At 44.0% G+C, this 15,242-nt stretch overlaps 1 protein-coding gene across 1 annotated transcript; it reads right to left on the bottom strand.

Annotated features, from left to right (window-relative positions):
• Window positions 1–463: 463 nt before the first annotated feature.
• LOC124673752 (probable metal-nicotianamine transporter YSL9) lies at window positions 464–4,188 on the bottom strand. The gene is made up of 7 exons (XM_047209792.1): window positions 3,801–4,188; window positions 3,544–3,710; window positions 2,327–2,424; window positions 2,102–2,236; window positions 1,819–2,008; window positions 1,629–1,743; window positions 464–1,561 (listed from the first exon to the last, which is right to left on the bottom strand). The coding sequence occupies exons 1-7, from the start codon at window positions 4,186–4,188 to the stop codon at window positions 639–641; spliced, it is 2,016 nt and encodes a 671-aa protein (XP_047065748.1). The 3' UTR covers window positions 464–638.
• Window positions 4,189–15,242: the final 11,054 nt, after the last annotated feature.

The raw sequence follows: 15,242 nt of genomic DNA, 5'->3' as shown, positions 1-15,242 counted from the left end.
CGGGCTCGGGGCGCCGGACACCGTATCGGGGCGCGCCGGACAAAAAAGGGCTTTGGGGGACGCGGCTGAAACGCTTTTTTTGTCCGGCGCGCCCCAAATCGCTTTGGGGGACGGTTTGGGGGACGCGACTGGAGATGCTCTTACACTGATCAATTTATACACACCGTCATGTCATCAACTGACAACGCACATCGCTGGTTTATATCCGATGATGATTTCTGCGGAGAACAGCTGGAAACTAGTATTTGGCAATTGGATCAGCTGCCCCTGAAAGACACTTCTTACAATTTTACATCCTGTGGATTTACCATTCAGCTTATTATTCACCCTAGCATGCAAAATCTCAGCCATGGAGCTGCGACTAACCTCTCTCTCTCTTTTTTTTTTTTTTTTTTTTTATTGAAGGAACCCCACAAGGGTTCTCAGTTTCATTACGAAACTGAGGATGAGGCAAACAGCTCGGTATCTCAGTGGTTTTGCAACATTTAGTAAACCAAAAGGAGACAGGCACCCTTTTACCTGTAAAACGTAAAGCTACAACTAACTTTTACCCGAAACTATGCAAAGTTCTGTAAGGCAAGTTTTCAGCGACACAGATACAAAGATTCCCAGCGACTAACCTCATGCATTATATTCATCTAACGTGTAGATTCAAACGCCATGCACATTGGTGCAGTGATCTTGGCCAGTGAAAGCAAGGAAGCTGGGAAGATCCAGAGTCCATCTCCGCAGATAAAACCAGAAGCAACTGCCGGCACCATATGCACTGCTTTGCTTTTGTCAATCTTGTGCCAGATATAAACTATCAAGGTCCCGACACACATGTCGATGGCAAAGCTCGCGCCAACAAGGAAGGGAAACCCCATTGCCATGGGTAAAGGAATCCATTTGCCATACTTCCGCGGGAGGAAATCCCTCATAAGGTTGGCCACCAGTGCAAAGGCAAAGAATCCACAGCACAGCTGCAAGCAGTGCTTGGGCAGAGCAGAGAAGCCCTCGACGCCAAGAATTGCGATGTTTCGGTATATTAGAGCATACGGTGCCTTCCAGGGCCCATTCAGGTTGCCTATGTCAAAGGCACTGTAGAACACAAAGAATGCCAGCGGCGCGATGACACAGCCCATGACAGTGCCAACAATCTGAGCAATAAGCATTGATCTAGGTGATGTTAATGTAAGATGTCCAGTTTTGAAATCCTGCATCAGATCAGCAGATATCGATGCGATAGATTTCACCATACCACAGCCTACCATCCCAGCAACTACACCATGTTCTTTTCCAGCAGTGGCTGCAAGAATGAGTAGAGCAACTTTTCCATAGTTGAAGGCCATGTTGATGTCAGTAAGGCCGGATCCGTAGGCATTGGAGAAACCCAGGGCAGGAGCCAATATGTATGCTATGATAGCATAGTACCACTTTATCTCAGGGAACATCAAGGGAATAGTAATAACAGCAACAAGCGATAATCCAAAATAACCCAAGAAGGCTATCCAATTAGGAAGACTCTCTCTCGTAAAAACTTCATTGCGATGGAGGTCATCCAGCGAGAGAATATCTTCCTCTGGAAGCATAATGAACCCCATGTCAGATCATCAATACGTCAAAAGGTTGTACTTTAAGAAGTTTACCTTTCTTGGTCTTCTTCTTTTCTGATTTGTCGACTATACTCCAAATGGTCGATACAATAATCTTTGCAAAATTGTACATGCCATCTCCTAGGATGAGAGCTATGCAAATGAATGCCTGAGAATAAGAGAAGGTAAGAAACGAAGGATTGCAAATCACACACACATCAACAAATAAAATGGAGAAACAAACCTTGTAACCTTGCAGGCTTCTCATGCTGCTTTCTGGTAAATCTGCTGGATACCAGTTCCCTTTCAGATCAGAAATCAGTGGCCACATTATACCATACGATAGAATAGAACCGAGAAGGAGAGATATATTGATAAGGTGGGGGCAAATCATCCCTGCCCCAACATATGTGAGGTTGAAATCAAAGAAGAACCTGATGCCCCATCATAAATTCAATTGTGTCAAACTGTTACTAGTGATTTAGTGGAGAATGGAGCATAATAGTAAGCGAAGTGACTGGTATTACGTTTGTTTCCTTGCTCGTAGTCCAAGAGTGGGAAACTGCGAAAACCCACATTTATCTCCACCAGAGTAAAACCACTGGAAAAAGCTCCAGAAGAAGCTGATTACAAAGTATTTTGTGAATCCTTTCACTTGCATCCTGACATTACCAAACAAAACATTAAATTTAGTGAAATGGTAAGAAAAGGTTGATTCTGCATACCATTGCTTATGCTAGAGAACCGCGTACTTTGCCACATCATCTCCCTGAGGCGCATGAAATCCATTTATAAGAACGGCAGTTGCAGTTCCGCTTGGGTAAGTTAATTTGTAGTCAATCACCAAAATCTGAAATTTTACATAGTTCCATACAAAATTATGCTTCAAATTGAATTGTTCATTTACAGGTGATGTCAAACAACTTGAGTAGTTGTAACGTAACAATGAAAAGCTATGCAGGGATTACATTCAGTTTGAAAGGGCTCACAACCTGATAAGCCAACTGACCCGGCACACAGCCGTGAATGGTGTACAACTGTAGACACTACTTTTTTGCTCAAGATTATTGTTGGGATTCAGCGCAGTTTAATTGCAACCGAAAGTTCGAACGAAAATTGTCTTCAACTTTTCAAAATGCATAGTAAATTTTTTAAATATGTACGAAACCACAGGCGAAGTATCCAGCATTTTGTTTAACAGAAGAGCTGCATGTCATGGCTCTATTTTTCTCGCCACAAGTTAGGCTAACAAGTTTGCCATACTTGCCTATTCTTATCCTTTAACTGAAGCAATGCATGTTGTGGCTTTATTATTCTTAGCACAAGTTTGACAAACTTGTCCAGTATTAGGCTTCAGCAAAACAATCCCGTAGACCATAGTCCATAGAGCCATAAATTAGCGAGTGTGTTTACGGTTTTGCTAATCCTCAGTTGATGGAGATGTTTCTTAAGTCTCATGAAAACTGCAACTTCCGTTTACTGACTTGCAGCATGCAACGGGGTGAAAAAGTGCAAGTTGTACTTTTCACTAAACTAAAGTTACCCCTTTCACATCCTTTGAGATATATAAGAAAATCCCAGTAGAGTGATCATAGACGGTGGGACTTTGTTGCCCAAAAGCTTTGGCAAGACTAATGTATGGTTAGAATAACTTAGCTAGTTAGCTAAACTGCTAAATGCAGTGTAGGGACCAAACAGTCTGAAAATCAGGGAACTCTAGCGTTCACGTGAACACCTAACAACGCCGACGCAAATCGTGGTTTATTTCAGCTTATATAATCCGTCAGGCACATGGCTACAACACCTAACGCTACGGAAAGAAGAAACGAAAATGCCAAAGGAGCTGATGACCACTTGGCCACTATGCAAAGGAACAAAATTGGGGACGAAAGGCAAACTCACAGATCTTCTTAGCTAAGAGCGGCGTGATTTGGAAGGCAAAATCTGTTGTGTGGGAGAGGTCACCAACCTTTCTGAGAGGGACGAGCGCGAGAATCCCGACGAAGCTGACGGCGAAGAGGTAGCCGGTCATCCAGCCGATGCCGGGCTCTTTCCATCCCACGTTGCCCTCGATGTCCGTCCCCGCCGCCTCGTAGGTCTTCTTGCTGAGCCCAAGCAGATAGGACCCAAACCCACCTGGAAATCGAACAAAGGAAAAATCCAAGAACGCATCAAAATCCAAAGGTCTCCACTTGACAAGCAAAGTGGGTGACGCGTGGTCCTGACCGGCGGAGCTGATGCCGTAGCAGGCGACGGCGCATGTCTGGATGACGGTGTTCTCCTGGCGCGTGAGCGGGCGGACGGCGAAGCCGAGGCGGGCCGTCGCCTGCGTCCAGACGCGGAGGATGACGAAGGAGATGAGCGCGGCGGAGACGTTGAGGGTGGGGTCGAGCCCCGTGGTGAGATTGAGCTTCATCACGATGACGCTGTACATGATGCCGACGGTCGCGGCTACCACCAGGCCGCGTGCCGTCAGCTGCTCCGACCACTTGGGCACGGGGCCTCTCGCGTGCGCGGGCTGCCCCGCCTCGGCGCCGGCGCCGTCGCCGTCACCGTACAGCTCGGCTGGCTCCTCTTTGCCTTCGCCGGCAGCGTCCCGCTGGCGGAGCGCCATCGCGAGCCCGCGGCGCCGGGGCGGCCTGGGGTCGCTTTCTCCGCCGGCCGCTCCTGATTCTTTGGGGAAAACATTTTCGCCGGCGTCAGATCAGAGGAGGCGTCAGAAGGAGTTATCAGTGAAACGGAAGTGATCATGACATGACAAGTGCAAGTGATGTTACTAGTAGCAATAGAAGTATTTTGAGCTCTGACTTCAATGATTTTGAACGAACATCTTTTCATGGGCACGAAAAAGTTACAGTATTTTTCTTGACTGGAATAGATTCCAATCGAAAAGTTGAGACAAATTAAAATAATCTCACATCACCTATCACCTGCTCCAACCGAAAGGACAACAAGTCAAGAACAAAGAACAAGGTCGCTGGGAAAGAGAAGTGAGTGACTGAAGCACGTCACAAAAATAGAGGGAAAATGGTGGACAGAGATGAACATCATCTCTGCTCCCATAGAACTATTTGACTGAAACCGAGAGATCATCTTGTGTACACACGACCACACAAAGCACAGCCAGAGCTGCTCCCCGGCAACGAGAACATCTCGCGCTGGAAACAGAACTCAAAGAGTCCAGATATACAGACGCTCGGATGGATCGAGCAGCAAAAGTTGGTCAAAATTTTAGAAGGAAATAGAGTCAACACAAAATCATGAAACCATTCAACTAGATCATCGCACTACGGAAGAAAAGAGTTCGGCAAGGAAACACAAAAGCTGCTATCTCCTTGTACAGTCTGAATCTGAAGCTAGGAATACCGGCTCTGTACCTGCTGGCTGGATGGTGGCGGAGGCGTCCGGCGGCGAGCTGCGGACGAGCGCAGGCAGGGGCCGTCGATCCTACGTGGTGCGTACCGGCGTGTGGAAAACACACTAGCGATACCGGCGACTGAGCTATATAACGACACCCACCGCAAGGGCATCTCAAACGCTGTCACTCATTTTGGACACAAGCTGATACAAAAGAACCACCGCACACGCAATGCCAGCAAAAAAAAACTATTTTTACTATTTCTGTCATTTGGCCATAATTAAAATAGTCCACAATATCAGATAGTTATACAAATAGTTCATATAAAACAACATAGTTCACAACCAAATAAATGAAAACAGAATTCACACAATCAATTAAAATCAAATTAGATGAGATGTGAGGACGTACTAGTGGTTGCTACGTGATTCTATATATGCTCAACCAAACCATTTTGATGTTGAATGTGAGTTGCCCGATCACAGATTCCATGATGCACATGAAGAAACTGTTGGAATGTTGCCATGGGCTCAACCAAATCCCCCTGGATTGATTGGATTATCACACACATCCACAATAATTATGATGTGCATGATTACACAAACAATCAATGCCTCATACATTGTTTCCACCTTCCATGTTGTAGAAGGATGCCGAACAATAGCCCAACGAGTTTGGCGCACGCCAAATGCCTGCTCCACATCCTTCCTAGCACTCTCTTATTTTGTAACGAAATCTAGCCCTTTTCTCTTCTTCGGGGCTGGGGATTCTTCACAAATGTAGAACACGATGGATAGATATCGTTAGCTAGATATGGTACTCTGTATTATACTAATGATCATTGATCTCACAAATTGTCAATAGAGAATAGCCTTCTGCAAGCTTAGAAAACACCGGAGAGCGTTGAACCACATTGTTGATGTTATTGTGAGAACCTATCATGCCAAACAAAGAGTATCAAATTCAAAGATTTTGTGTTGAACAACCTCAAATATGATTGTGATTTCTCAACCATGTCCCCTTATATTGCCACTGTCAAGCAAATGGATAGTTCTTACACTCCCATTGCATGCAATGTATTCTTCCAAGCATCCTAGGAAGCCCTCTTGACTTGTTAATCATTCGCAATCTAATTGTGTCGGTAGCATTTGGATCTCTCAAATATTCTCTATCAAACACCTGGACCACAACTTTAAAGATGTTGTGCATTGATTCAAGCCAAGTGACGAGGGATCACCTCGGCAATGCCTACGTATTGTAGACTATGGTTTCGGGAGAGCGACGATGGAGATTCCGGGGACGAGATTAGGCACACGACGTACCCAGCTTCGGGTCCCCTCGGTGGAGGATCCCTACGTGCTGCTAGCAATCCACTATATGAACACAAGTATCTTTACAGGGTGCCGCCATCGGCGTAGCTATGTTGTCTATATTCTGTCTATCTGTTGGCCTCCCTTATTTCGGGTGCCCTGGATAGCTTTATATATGCAACCAGCCTAGGGTTTTACAAGAGTCCTAGTCGACTACTTCTTCGGGTTGCCTTGTTGGGCCTTCTCCATATTTGGTCTTCTCCATATTGGGCCGAGCCAGGTATACTAATAATGGGTACCCGAAGGGTATGCCCATGTCAGTAGCCCCCGAGTTTATAGGGAAGTCGAAGACTTGCGTAGAAACTCCAAGCATAACCATCTCCGAAGTCGAAGAAATACAAGCTGAGGTCCATGTCGTAGATCATGTGTAGCGTAGATGATGTCGATGATTCTTGAAATTATCGGGTGCGCGGCAGCACTCCCGATGGGAGTAGCCCCCGAGTCTATGGGCAAGTGCTTGCACTTAGGCATAGACTCAAGTTGTACTACTCGATGAAGAACTTAACTATATTTACGGAAGACTTGATGAAATCCATGTGCTCCCGATGGGAGTAGGCTCCACTCGAGTCGTAGAATCGAGTTGAGTCTACAAACCTTAATTGCCGTAGATGTTGTCGAAGTTATCTTTCTATCGGGTGCGCGGCCAGTGCTCCCGATGGGAGTAGCCCCCGAGGCTACAGCCAAGTGTTTGCACTTGGGTGTAGGCTCAACTTGCTTCTAATCGATACCACAATTTTTCCTCTTTCTTATATCTTATCGGGAGGGTGAACAATACTCTCGATAAGAGTAGCCCCCGAGCCTATGGGCCGGTGCTTGCACCTAGGCATAGGCTCAAGTTGTACTTCTCGACAAAGAACTTGACTATATTTTTGGGCGCAGCCCCTCTTTTTATCGACTCCGGGCCGTTGCTATTTTTATTTGACATCCATATCTATATTGTACAGGGATAATGGTAATTGGGGCTAGTTCATCTGACGGATCAGGTACTAGTTAACTGATCTAGTGGCAATCCGCAAAAACCTACTTCAAGATCACGTCCCTGGACATGATCTCGGTATACTGGTGCTAACTCGACAGGTGCCGCTTAAGGTCTTACCATCTGTCGAGCCCCAGTCATGTTTTATCGGGTCCACAGCGCGTCCGCTGGGATATTTCTTCACATCTGTTGATGTGGAAAAAAGTAGCAGAGCGCAGTCTTTGGCGATGCCACACCACACAGGACGGACCCGGGGTCTTACCTTCGCAGAGTTTTGCGGCATTCAGAGATTATTCGCGACTTTGGCGCTCTGAGAATATTTTGTCAAGTACCGTGTTTGGCTGATGCAATGACCCATTTTGCGGGTTCTTCTATTTTTCTCTCTGGCTTGATGAGACAGCCGAATATATTGGTTCTTCTATATTGTTGGGTACATCACCGATGCTCTTGCTTGGAACAATATGACGAGTCAATGAACCCGAAGATTTGTCCACCTTTTTTTTTGTTTCCTCCTTGATGAAAATTTTGTCGAGTTCTTACTTGAAGAAAATTTCTTCGGGTCCTCCTTGAGGACAATTCTTCGGGTCCTCCCTGAGGACAATTCTTCGGGACCTTCTTAAAGATAATTCCTCGGGACCTCCTTGAAGATAATTTTTCGGGTCCTGTTCTTTCTTGAAAACAATTTCGTCGAGTTCTCCCTTTGGACAATTTCGTCGGGTTCACCAAGTGGATTCTCTCATACGCATGTACTCATCAACTAGATCATTGGAAACTCCATATGCAACCAGCCTAACAGATGCAGTACATTTCGAATAAGAGAAAAAGCTTATCTTACGAACAACATTGTCTTGCACAGGAAGTAACCATCATAAGCTCTCACTCTCTCCAAAGACACATGAAAACCTGTTTTGACACCCAGAAACATCGTCGAAACATATAGGCAGGGTATAGTGCGTTGGCACGACGGAAGTAGTCGGTGAAGAGTTGGACATGGTCGGCTTTTGGTTTATGAACCAATGCGGCTACATGTCCCTTTACCGAGCCGTGAACCTCGGATGTTACTTTTCATTCTGATCATGGATGAGATCGGTATAATCATCGGAGTCATCATAAGAAGGGACAGAGCCATGAATGAAGTATAAGGGGGGCAATCTTAGTATGAGGGGGTAGAACTAGCTAAAATCATACAAATAAGAAGCTGCCATGGCTTGTGTTCAAAGGAAAATCATGAGCATAGGGGGGGCTGCGCCCCCCTCGTCTCCCCTTGTCGCCGTCCCTGATCATAAGACGATGTATCAATAAAATGGTTATGAAAAACTCCTCAAAGTTGTCGGGCATGATCTACGCAAGTAAAAAATGAAACAGAAGCTCACATATATGTCACTAGAGCCTTCTCTGAGACAAAGTGTGAATCACTCATGCCTCAAAACGAGGTATGCAATCGGCTAAGCACCTTGCAGGAGGCGCAGTTTGTGGAAATGGGAGAGAGCCTACAGAGGAAGATGGCAACTTGTCCTGGCTGGAAATGGGAGCACAAACATTGAAGTCGAGCTCCTCCTATGAAGGTGTGGATTGAGGTGGTGGTGATTGCGTGGCCAATGACACAAAACAACCTCAACGATCTCTACAAGGAGTGAGCTCATCTGCTGGCACCTAAACTACTCTGGCTATCTGCAGGACAAGAATGTTGGTGGCTGCAATCTGACAATAGATAGGAGGGGGTGTAAATCACGGTGGGAGAGAGGATAGGGAGAGAGAGAGGATGGACTGGTCTGTCTCATATGCAGGCGGTCTCAGGAGGATGCAAGAGGACACACGAGGTATATGCAGCATGTCTGCGTGGACATAATCCAACCCAATTTTGGGATGAAATTGGGTGCGTACGGATAGAATAACGTACATGCCACAAAATGGGTCATGTCATCGGGCCTTGCCCTCTGTCTACCCAGAAATGAATAGACACGTCCAGGCCAAATGGGTAGTGGCGTTGGAGATATCCTAAGGGCCTTTTGGATCACAGATTGAAAAACACATAGATAGGAAAAACAAGGGAATCTGATACGTTTGTCGGTGCAAAATAGAGGATAGTAAAACACATGAAGGACCCGTTCGGTTAGACCCCAGCTGGCAGGGATTGACATGGAATGGCAGGAAATACAGTTCAATTCCCTATCAATACCTCCTGATCCACGTTAATCCTCTTTAAACCGAATGGGCCCGAAGAGTGCCGGAATAGTCCTTTGGATGAAATATAGGAAAAAAAACACATGAATGTGCATTGGTCCCTCGTGAGTGTGCCTTAAAAGGTGTTTGGAATGGATATTCAAAATCATGTGGGGTTGAGGCATAGGAATCCAATCCACAGGAATCTGAGTAGCACCATTCAGTTATTCCAAAGGCAATCCTTATAGTAAAAAAAAATCAAGTTTTTAAATCCTAGAAATATCTTATGAATTTCCTAAAATCCATAGAGGGCCTAAACTATTGTTTCCATCTACGCTAAAGGCCCAGGTGGGTGGAATGTTTCACGCGCACATTGTTTTTCTGATCGCATCCCCTCCCCCCTTTTGCTTTCGTGGACCTTGTTAATACTTCAACACAAAATGAACCGGTTTAAAAATCATAATTTTAACTTTTTTACAGGGCGCATGTTCCGATGCAATTTGATACCATGGCATCTGAAAGAGCATGGATCCCCCATGTATGGTTTTGATAATTTCTGACAATCGATATTTACTAATGTTTATGTTGAGTTATATTTGTAGAATTTGTCTATAGGCTATAATTAAACCATTTGTTGGAGTCAAGGATGAGAGTGAAGAAGATCAAATGATGGCCAAGATGCTCAGGGTGTGATGTGAAGAATGTCCATGTGATACTTTAGCGTATTGCAAGTATTTGTGTGAGAATTCAAGGTTGATTTCATGACATCATCATTATGATAAAACAAAAAAATGATTTGAGGATGATCAAGTCGAAGTGTAAGTTCAAGATGGGCCATCTTGAATAACACATATGCTTGAACCTTGCCATACATTTGGTGATGGTGGATATGCAAAGATATTTCCTAAGAATAGGCTCTACCATGCATAGTGGAGTATATGGGAGAAATCCGTAAGATTTAACCTAGCAAGCGCAATCAAGAAGATGTTCCAACTTGAAAGCTAGTAGAATATGCGCAAGGCAAACTTTTTTTCTTGATAGGTTTTCTATTTTATCGGTCTCATGTTGTTAGTTGGGAGAACGGGTTCAGGATCGTTACCGTACTATCAAGAGGGCATATCGAATGAGTATCCTGATTGCTTCATTCGGACAGAGCTCAAACATTTGCATCCTTGAAATTATATTCTTGGTTGCTATGTGTTTCTCATCCTTGTGAGTTTCTATATCTTGTGGTTATCTTCAAGACAAGCTAAACTTTACTAAAAACAATTTTTGGATGAAAACTTGCGCATTTCTGGTTTTGGAGGTTTTACCACTTCATCTAGAGATTACAATTTTTTAATCTTGTGTATTTATCCTCCTTATTTTTACTATGATGCTTCTCTGCGTGGTCTTGTAGGTTCATCGAAATCATAGTTCAGATGCTCAAGGTATGGTCGTTTGCGTCTAAGTGTTTATGCTAGTTTTCATGGGGGTGGATATAATCCCCCTCGAACCTCCAGAACCAAATCTCTGGTCTACCTATGGGCCGATGGACCAGAGGGCCGCACCATGGCGCCCGTATGACCAAAATTCACTTAAACTTCCGTTCGGGGGGGGGGGGGTGGACATTCCAGCTTTGTCAGACCGGTGTAAGGTGCACTACAATCTATGGTCTCTTGGGCTTGCAACGGTCATATGTTGTAGGAGGGGCCATAAAAAAAGCCCACCTATTCATGCTGCGTCCATTTATCTCTCCATTCTTGACCTTGAGTAGCTTGCTCTTTCTCTTTATTTCTCCCATATGTCTTGCCATCTTTTTCACAGAAAATAGAGAAGAGTTATAGATCTACATTTTTACCAATCAATATCTCCTCTTAATGAGGGAATCCATTGTATCTTGATGTTGAATAAAGTTGGTGTTCTCCTACTTTATTCTTCCTCTCTTATTCCCTCACAACTTTTGTAGCTTTTGTGTAATTTGGGAGTGAAGGGCTTAAGCACTTGTGTTCTTGACATTGTATTTGGCGCATCAATTTGAGTTCTTTATTCGTGAGGTTTCGTTGAACTGAAGCTTGTTCATCTTGGGGTCTTGCAACCCTACACGGCTTGGTGGTTAATGGAGCTCAATCGTTGTGGTGTAAAGCTTATGGTGGATCACTTGGGAGTCTTCAATTAAGCTACAGAGATTTCTCTAAACTTGTATTGGTGTGATGACCTCCCTCAAGGGACCGCTAGTGGATCATGGCATCTTGAATTGTGCAAGAGTGAAAGGATATTACAATGAGCATTGTGGCGCTTTTAAGAGCATTTTGCTTCCACACCGCTTCAACGAAGACTAGCTTCCTTTGGGAAGTGAAATTGAAGATACATCATTTTCTTTGTATGCATCAGTTATTTCTATACGCGGGCTCTTTATTATGCACTTTACTTTGTGATAGCCTTCGTGCTTGAAGTCTCTTGACATCATCTTGTTGGTTCTCTTGGTTAGCATAAGGTGTTGGTGCATATAGTTAAGCCAGAAATATATAGGTTTTGCGCTTGACAAATTAAATGCTAGTTTTTCGCATTTGTTCTCAAGCTCATCTCGTAAAAGTTTTTAAATCGACTATTCACTCCCTCTAGGCGACATCCATGTAAGCATCCTACCTAGGGCGTCGTGAAATTTAATCATAACGCATCAAGGGCGGGCTCTACGCAAAAGGGTTAGAAACTTAGAATTTTATTTTCAAAAAAACTAGTCAATTTTATATTGAAGTTCAAAAAATGAAGATAAAAAATTATTCATTGTCTCGCGCCACTCTATCCATTTGTTCCTTTACCATCTCGGAGAGGATGCAGAGCGTTCTCTTTAAAAATTTGGCAAGAGATGCACGTGTGGACGCTGAGTCCAAGATTCGAAGTTGAGCAGTGAGATTTTTCATCATTCTCCTTTAGTTCCCTTCTACATTTCTTGTGTGGACGGAATAAGCATCGTTTGTTTGGTTGCTTGCTCCGCTTTCTGACCTTTTGCATGTGTAACCAGGTGTAACCTGAGCGGGTGAATGCTACCTTAGGGCCATGATGTGCAACTATACCTGGGCAAAACTTAGGCAAGGTCACGCTTGAAAAATCTCGAAGCTGAAAACCTAGTCCTGAGTGTGGCCCAGCCTAGTCTAACCGTTGGGCCTAGAAATCAGGCTTGAGCTTGGTCTGAAAAAACTCGACTTAGCCTGACTTATCTTAAATCGTGCATTTTGTAGGACCGAAGTCCAGCCCGACATGCTATCTTGGCTCAAACTAGGTCAGATCGTCCTGGTTGGGCTGCCCATACTCAGCTATATGTGCACCCTGTTTGGTTGCCCACATAGCCTGAGGGTGCATGGCCCCACCAATGTCCCCCTCCCTCAAGTGTTTGGTTGCCCGGGTATGTGGATTCTATGTTGGGCTGAATTAGATCGTTGTATTTGGTTGCACACTTTTATACCTCTCTATAATGAGGTTATCACCTACCGACAATTAACTGGACGAGGATTATGAAATCTTCCAGCTTACTTAACCCATTCTAACATGCACCCTTGTCAACTCCATGATTGCTCTTTTCTTTGACTCTCAACCCCTTAGTAGCAATTGTTCATGCAGCCTTTCACTTGTTGATGACACATTTGACTTCTTGAATTCTTCCTGAGTACACCACGTACCACTTCATTTATCACTTTTACGAGATCTGTTAGAGATTATCTAACCTTACAATAAAGAAACGCATGTTGCCACCAACCAGGATGCTACGTTGAGATTACTCATGTTACGTATACAGAGCGGTGTTCTTGACAGGGCGGATCATGAAAGTGGTGTTGCGGTTATATGCCATCGAGGAGGTTGGGTCTCTTTTGGGCTTGAGGCTTTCCTTTAATTCATAGAATTTGTATAGGAATTGTGTTAGATTTGAATCCTATAGGGAAATTTCCTACATACTCTCTCCTTTCTAAAATAGTCTATATTCTAGCCCCAAAATTTATTCTGAAGTACTCTACATTCTAACTTTTAGTCAACAACAACACTAAAAACGAAATGGTTTTGCTCTCTTTATTAGATGTTGTTATTTTTCATGTAGCTTGGATTGATTGTTTACATATCTAAGTAGTATACTAGGTTGTCTTATTTTCTCTAGAATGTAGACTAAATCAGAACGGAGGGAATAAGTTGTTTGATCCATAGGAACCTATCTTATAGAAACTAATCTTATACAAATCTTGTAGTGTAAAAAATTTACAGGAAAAAACATTAATTCATACCTCATAAAATATTTCTGTGCAACAATTAAACACACTTCATCTTTCCGTAGGATTAAAGTAAGCATGCCATTCCAATCTATGCTTTCCCTATTCTTACCATTCCAATCTATGCTTTCCCTATTTTAATATTTTTTCTATTCTATGAACCAAAGAAGCTCTCATTCGGCTCCTCCATCCAAATTCTTTCTACTACTCCCCGAGTCTTTTCCTATGTAGGAGATATTTTATGTCAGTATTACATTGTCAGGAGGCCAACTTTCGGTGGAGCGCACAGTGCATTTTTCTGATAGGGTGTAGTGACATTTAAACATTTAGAAACTCCCAGACTCACTGGATCCGTTTAATTTTAACGTTTTAAAAATGTTTTTCAAAAGTTTAAAAAATCCTGAAAAATATGTAAATGCAGGAAGTAATATATACTTCACAAGTATGCAAAGTCTTAGCCGAAATATTTTATATTCTATGCTACATAAAAAAGATAAATTATAGATTTGGGTGTGTAAACAGCGCACCTTGAAATCTTGCCAGATTTTATCTTTTTTCGTGTTGCACATCATACAACGTATTTCAGTTTGCGATATCGCACGCTTCAAGTATATTCTTTTTAGATAAAGGGAATATATTAATATCAAAAGATATCAATTACATCCAGCCTCTGCAACAACGCCCCACCTTAGTGACATTACGGATGCACACAGCTAAAAAAGAGTAAAGAAAACTAAGAAATAAAAGTCCCGCTACAGCATTCTAGATCTAGCAACCGCAATACAACCACCACCGTGACAACACCTAAAAAACGACGCCTCCAAGAAGTGAACAGTGCACCAGCGCCGTCATCGTCATCGTCCGACCAAAGGTCTTAAGTATTCATCCTGAAGATAGTCTCCACTCTCAAAACAATGCCTCCAACAAGGTCATTTCCAGGCACAACAAGTTAAGGCCAGACCTTTGGTTTTTACCCTGAGAGGTAAGACTCTGAACTTCACCTGTGCTGCCACCCTCACATACATACCACTATTGCGGAGCCCGGAATGCCAAGAAAATCCCTCGGCATCACGGAGACTCGAACCTCTTTTAGCCAGTCAACCAATCCGGCCTTCATGATATTTCTTCTTCTGACTTCACCATGGAACTAAACGGTCGGAATAAAAACATGGGTGAGCGCGACCGAATACCACCCGATCCAGAAAACTCCAGGCAAAAGATGCACTGTTCCATTCACCTGTGGATCTTTCCGGAACTCATCTCTCCAGCCAGATCAAGGCAAACTGACCTCTGGTAGATTTACATCTTCGGTTACGAGAAACCCGAGGATCGCCACAAAAAACAAAGCAAGACCAGCAGCCCCACGCCACCAGTCACTCCTGCCGGATCACCAGGGAAGAGGACGGCGGCGCGGATCATGCGTACCACAGCCGAACCGTCACCGGGGGCGGAGGCCGCCACCGCTCCACCGGATCCTCCATGGCTACCGACGGAGAGCATCAGGCCCCGGCCAAGTAGCCGTGCCGCCCAGCTTCCTCCACCGGCGCTTCATCACATCCCATG

This window comes from Lolium rigidum, chromosome 7 (assembly GCF_022539505.1).
Source record: "Lolium rigidum isolate FL_2022 chromosome 7, APGP_CSIRO_Lrig_0.1, whole genome shotgun sequence".
Lineage (NCBI taxonomy): Eukaryota > Viridiplantae > Streptophyta > Magnoliopsida > Poales > Poaceae > Lolium > Lolium rigidum.
The sequence above is the reverse complement of the archived record's forward strand: the minus strand, read 5'-3'. Positions and strand labels throughout refer to the sequence as shown.